General features: G+C 31.6%; 1 protein-coding gene across 3 annotated transcripts; it reads left to right on the top strand.

Annotated features, from left to right (window-relative positions):
• Positions 1-3257: 3257 nt before the first annotated feature.
• LOC107948781 (uncharacterized) lies at positions 3258-6758 on the top strand. 3 transcript variants are annotated; one of them, XM_016883425.2, is made up of 6 exons: positions 3258-3902; positions 3974-4117; positions 4304-4339; positions 4619-5231; positions 5348-5463; positions 6288-6758. In XM_016883425.2, exons 4-6 carry the CDS (start codon positions 4718-4720, stop codon positions 6462-6464), a joined length of 807 nt encoding a protein of 268 aa, XP_016738914.1. In that variant the 5' UTR covers positions 3258-3902; positions 3974-4117; positions 4304-4339; positions 4619-4717; the 3' UTR covers positions 6465-6758. The 3 variants fall into 3 exon arrangements, with proteins under 3 accessions (XP_016738914.1, XP_016738915.1, XP_016738916.1); XM_016883426.2 differs by having other exon boundaries at positions 3286-3902; positions 3969-4117; XM_016883427.2 differs by lacking the exons at positions 3258-3902; positions 3974-4117; positions 4304-4339 and having other exon boundaries at positions 4352-5231.

Here is a 6758-nt window from a genome sequence, read left to right as displayed (position 1 = left end):
CTCAAATTTGGATATGTTTAGGCTTTTTATTGAAAAAGTGTCTGTTTCTCCGTTCATTACAAGTAATGACTCAATCTATCATCCCTTTGTTAACAAGATTTGCGGAATGTCCCCAAGGCATGCGCACAATCTCTTTTTTTATCTTTTAAGCTAGTGAGAGTTTAATGTTGGGTTAGTGATAAATTTGGTCACTAATGTTTGCATGTTTTGTTAAAATGATTCTAATTATATTTTTAAGTTTTTTCCTAAAACTTTTTATTTTTTAAAAAATGTTTTTTAACATATTTAATGAATAAATTTTCTTTAAATCCTCTAAAATTTCTGTGTTATATATATAAAAATATCTAATATTCATTCCTTAAAATAACATAGAAAAAATAAAAAAAAATAAACAAAATTATCAGTTCTTATTTTTTTTTACCTATTTTGATTTTTAATATAATATTTTCATTATGAGAAAAAAATTAAAATATAATTTATTTTTTACAATTTGAATTTTAAAAAATAATTTAAATAAATTAAAATTTTGAATTAAATCTGAAAAGAAAATTTCATGGTATATTTTACAATTTTAGCTAAAGGAATAATATTAGAGTTACATATTTTTGTGATATTAATTCTAGATGTTCTTTAAATGCATGAAACTCAATAAAATATATTACTAATTTGGTTTCAAGAAACATTCAGAAAGCATACAATGATTTAACTTTTTTTTGTTCTATTTTTAATTTGTTATCAGATTCTATTGAATGATAACTTTTTTTTTATTTCAAATATATATATTAGTTATTCAATAACATTTTCGAGATTTTATATTTCTAGAATTTTTATATAGAATTTTCTATTCTTTACATTATTTTAAATTTCTTTTATAATTTTTTATCTAGAATCAAGTGACATTGACAAAAAAATATATATAAAAGCTAAGGACTAAACTTGTTATCATATCAACTAAAAAGGCACGGCTTAACAGTCTAGTGACCAAAAATAAAAAATGTTGAAAACTTTAGTAACTAAATTATAACTTTTTTTTAGTTAAGTGATTAACACAAAAATTTACTTATAATTTAGTAACTAATAGTCTAATTCAACCATGAAGAATAATAGTTGCTTATCTCATTCCTTAATCATGTGGTTGGAGCTAGTGACAAAGCCACATATGACCCCCACAATTTTTTTTTCTTAAAAAAAAGAACTAGTTTGAGTTATTTAAGTTGATCAAGTTATTCGAATCAACTCGAATAAAAAATTAAGTTTTTAGGTTTAATTTGAATATGAATTACAAAATTTGAGTTACTCGAAAATTCGAATAAGAAAAGACTTTTAAGTCGTTTTGACGAATGTTTACTTATTAAGTTAAAAGGCAAAATCATTATATTGTTTATGTAGTTAAATAATCTTGTACTTCATCTACTAGTTAAATAATCGGTCCATGTAAACGCAACATTTAGTGTAAATAATAGGATTCATTAACTCGACTTGAATTTTTTTGACTCAATCCGAAAAAAATTCAAATTGAGTTTGGTTGCTAAAATAGGATTCGACAACTCAATTAATTTGAAATTTTTGGAGTTGACTTGATCAAATACTCACCCCTAAATTTAGTTATTGACCAGACAAAAATATTTGAACAACACTCGTCAGAATCCAAAAATCTTTAGCTATTTTTATTTTCTTTCAACATTAATAATTTTTCTTCGAAATTTTCTTATTCTGTCACATTCTCTCCATGATTTTTACAAGATGTATTATCAACCTTTCAATACTTTTAAATAGGTTTCCGTAATTTGGTAACAATTCTTTTTATTTTTTCTTTTAAAATTTTATTGATTAATCTTTAAAAAGAATTTAAATTTGTGACTTTATTTGTGGCAGATTAGAATTTTTAGGCAAGATTAAGTTTTTATTGATGGAATGATTTTGGAATATTGATTTTGTATAAAATTACTAATATCTTGATTGATTTATATTTTGTAGAGAACATTAAAACAAAATTTTGAAGAAATTAGGATTGATTGTCTGTTTGAAAAATATTGTTGTTGTGTGATTTTGTGTACCTTATGTTTGTGTTTATCTTATGTTTTACGTATTGTATTCTCATGACACAAAAAAATATTTAAGTAGCTTTTATAATTGTGAAAGAAATTATAATTTATTCCGTGTGAAATGAGATTTTCTTTTAAATTAAGTGATAAAAATAGTATGCATAAAAAAATAAATAATTTTAGTTGTCCCTAATTAGAAGACCTGGCTTTAAGACTTATATTTATTTAGTTACTATTTTAATAATTTCATTGTATTATTACATTTAATTATATTATATATTAATTTATATAAAGAAAATTAAATATTTTAATTTTTCGAAATTTCACCCACGATCAAAATATTCTAACTTCCCATTGATCTCTGCTACCAGTGATTAGAGGTGAGTATGGGCTGGGCCAAGTCGAACTCAACTAAAAATTTCGGCCCATTTACTAGGCCCAGGCTCAAAAAATAGACCTAAAATTTTGCCCAAGCTTGACACGGATAAAATGCTAAAACCTGGGCTCGACCCGATCAGTCCATATTAATTTTTATATTATTTTTATATAATTTTAAAATATATATAATACATCAAAAATACTAAAAACATCAAAATAAATATTTCTCAACAAATTGAAAATAAATTTTAAAAAATATGTATACTTAAATAATACTAAATAGATGCAAGTTAACAAGTAAATATCTCCAAAATAATAACAAAATTAACAAATGTCTTTAAAATAATAACAAAATTAACAATAAAATAAGTTTTAATAGTAAAATTGTAGCAAAATACGAAGAAAAAAATAAAAAAATAAAATTAAAAAAATCAGATTTCTTTTAGTGAATTCAGGCCGAGCTGGGTTGGGCCAGGGCCAAAAATACCTTATTTGAGGCCCGACCTATTTTTTAAATGAGTTTTACTTTTTTATCAAATCTTATTTTTTGAGTCTATATTTTTATTTAAATCCTTTCATGTTTCGGACTTACTTTGGGCCGTGCTGTATGGCCCAACCCATGCTGACCTCTACGATGAGGAATGAGTGAATATTAGCAATAATGGATAGCTGACTAAAAAGAAACACGATTAATCGCCCGACAGAAGTTAAAGAAAAGGAATGGACCCTACTTTGAAAATAAGGGCGGCCGAGAAAGGAACAGCTGTTTCTCCACGTACCATAATCTGACAGGATCATAGGGTTCATATCCCTTCAGCATAAAACATTATATCTGTATGCTCTTTCTTACATTCTCGGACGATTTTTGGTGCTGGCGAGATGGAACCATGAGCTGAAGCAGAAAATACCTTTCTAACTCTAATACATACAAATTAATAAATAATATTATAATGGAAAAAGCTGACATTATTTTATTAGTTAAGAGCATGAATGATTCCGTAGAAAAGCTCAATTGATAATTTCTCAATCAGATCCACGTTTGCTTATGAGAAGACGAGTCCGGTTTCAGCTCTAGCTGGAAAGGAACATCCCTTGGGTTTCCTCAATATTTTACGTTAAACTATCATAAGAGCAATTTTTTTCAGTTATATTCAAGAATTGTTGCGTTGTTTTGGGCGTTCAAATTAATCAACCAATGGAGGGTTATTCATCAGATGGGTCCACTTCGTTTTTTAGCTCAAGGATGGCAGATGGATGGGATCTGATTAGCACTGAGTTTGGGTTAGTGGAGGGCTCTGATATCAATGGTGGAGTCACGGATTCTGTATCAGACCATCAACGATTGAATCAAGGTGAAACATCAGAAGCTTCATACCAACCACATCAGGTGGTGGCGGCGGCGGTAGAGCTAAGCTTACTCCAGCTCAAAGGAAAGAAAACAAAAGACTAAGTGATTACAAGTATAGGCAAAAGCGCAAGGTAAACTAAATGGTCGAACTTTATGATTGCCATGATTTCTGTTGTTTTGATGTTAACATTTTGCAGTGCAGATAACAGCAGATGAACAGGCTGCCGAGATTAAACACTTGAAAGAGGAAAATGAACAGTTAAATGCTGAGAATAGTAGGTTAAAACAGAAAATAGAATTGCTGCTTCCCCATGGGCAACTTGAGCATCAATGTGTTTCAGCCCAGGTACCCAAGTGTTTGGTTATTTTGAGGTTTCCACTCTTTTCATGCTCCATCAATATTCAGATATAATGACCTATTTATGAAGATTGATGCAAATATGATAATTTTTTGAATCAAAGGTTAATGCCATGTCTTAATTTCTTGTTTCTAAATGCTAATGTCATCTGTGTTGTTTCCTGTAATTTGTAGGATCACCATGGATCTAGACCTGAAGCTTCAGACAGGGTATGGCAACTGTTCTAGATCTTTGAGTCTATTGGTTTTAAGATATCTTGAATATGATAACTAGTTATCTAAAAATCAGTATCTCGTATGTATATATTTGCTTAGAATAGTATCTTGCATATGATAAAGGGCTGTGTGGTCGGAAGGAAGCGTTGCAAAACAAGTGAAGCAAGATGTGTTAAAAAGAGGCAGAGAGGAATATCGAACGCGATATTAAGTTCGTATAAGCTTCTGATTCTGGAATCCTAATTTGCTTTTCCTCCCAATTTATTGTTTCAGCTCAGCAGTTTACAAACGAATGAATTAAAAAATCTGCAGCAGAAGAATTCTGAAGCTGGAACATGCAGTAATGATGATACATCCATTTCCGACCTTCTTATGAAGATCGACGCTGATCAGACCGTATTGAGGTTCCCGCACTTCAGTGGCTTAGATGGGAAGCACGTCACAATAGGCAAATATTGTTTGCCACTGTCCCTACATCCTACTCTAAAGCTCATCATTAAGGTTTACGGTGATGTTGCTGCAACAAGTAAGATGAACCCGCGTGTTACTGAGAGTATCTACAGGGTGCTCTGCGCTTCAATCAAAGAGATGCATGATCTACGACTTGAGCAAATCACTGAGTGTAGGATATTGAAGTGGAGAGATGCCATCAAGATTGCTTTACGTGGGAATTTCAAGGTGAATTTTGCCATGGAACATTTGAAGAAAATTGCTTGCGCTTATATCGGTTTAATGGAACATCAAAGGCTGGAGGAGGTGGCTTTAAGGATCTCCAAGTTAGAGGCTGAGTTGAGTGCTAGCAAAAAGGAGCACTCTAAGATATGTGAACAGTCCAAGGTGTACATGGATACTGCAAAAGAGTTCATTGGCAAGGCTGTTAGCTTGGGTATGTTTTAGAGTTTTCCTACATTAGAAATGTACTTGCTTAAGGAATTTCGCAAGGGGATTTAATAGCGAGGGCTACCTAACATATATAATTGTTAAATATTTACATGAAAACAGGAATGTTCAAAGCTGAGAACAGGTGCTTGGAAGAACGGAACAGGCGAAGACACAGAATGATGCACTTAGATTATCTTGAACAGTCAATCAACGAGTATAAACGTGAAAATACCCAGGTATTTCAAGTGTTTGCTTCTGAGTAATTGGTATACAAACATGTATCTCTACTTCATTTTATTAGTTTTTAGTAGTTTCGGAACCGAAGTAGAATTCATTTTGTTCATCATTTCGTTGCACAGTTTAATAAATATGTATATGTAATTATTGTCGGATTGTGTTCGTTATGAGTTGCTGTCTGTGTTGGAGGTGAAAACTGTCCTAATGATTGTATGCATGTGTGGCCTTTACTTATATAGCCACAATCCAATCCTTGACTAATCAATATCAGATCGATTTCCCCCTTAACCCTGACAAAGGTGTGGATTATATTGTTTTTCCCATCAACACTAGCGCCATAGACAATAGTGTGGATTGCGTTTTTATTGAGGGTTGGCATTCCATGATGGAGAATGGATTATCACAAATGATTCCATGATGGAGAATGGATTATCACCAATGACATCATTTGTTTTGATGAAGATGCTGGTGAATTGAACTTGTACTTCGGGATACGCATAGATTATGGGGCATTCGAGTTTGTACTTGGAGATAGGCTTGTTAAAGTTAGAGAGAATGGTATAGCAAAAATGCTGATAATAATGAATCGAAAGGATTTACGAGGCTGTCCGAGGAGTTTCACTATCTGCCTGCCTTGTTGTTCTGTTTGTATGATTGATGAACTTACCTATGGAATTAGTTGCAATTGTCTTCCCGTAAGTTTTGTACAGCACGTAATGGAAAATGGTTTTTTGTTAGGTTAGATGTAGGCTTTACATTGATATCAAAATATCACTAATTTCATTTGCCTAATCTTTTTTCTTTTTGTGTGTGCGCGCGTCAGATAATGACAGCGATACAAGTAACCACCCAGCGTTACTTGGACATTGAGACCGAAAACATTGTGCTGAGGGCTGAACTATCGGAACTTAGTGCGAGATTGCAGAGTTTGAATGAGATTGAGAGCATCAGTTTGATGAAAGAAAGCAATGATGGTACGGGTGGCGGGATACAATCATAAGCCTTCCTGCACTATGTCAACCTATTTTAACCTCTGCAGGTATGTTTCCGTATTGATGATCTCCAGCAGCTTACTACTGGTTACACACTGTAAATTTGTTTGTGCACTGTAAATTCTTTTGACCAGAAAGTAGTAGTCTTCATGGCGTGATTGTTGACTTAACCATGTGAACAAGTAATAAAACATACACCCTTTTGAAAAAAAAAGAAAAAAATACGTACGATTAACTTGGGAGTTGTTGTCGGGCGATAATCTTATGAATTGTATATGCATCAAATGATCAGTTTCATGTCA

The sequence above is a fragment of the Gossypium hirsutum genome, chromosome A04 (assembly GCF_007990345.1).
Source record: "Gossypium hirsutum isolate 1008001.06 chromosome A04, Gossypium_hirsutum_v2.1, whole genome shotgun sequence".
In the NCBI taxonomy this organism is placed as follows: Eukaryota; Viridiplantae; Streptophyta; class Magnoliopsida; order Malvales; family Malvaceae; genus Gossypium; species Gossypium hirsutum.
The sequence above is the reverse complement of the archived record's forward strand: the minus strand, read 5'-3'. Positions and strand labels throughout refer to the sequence as shown.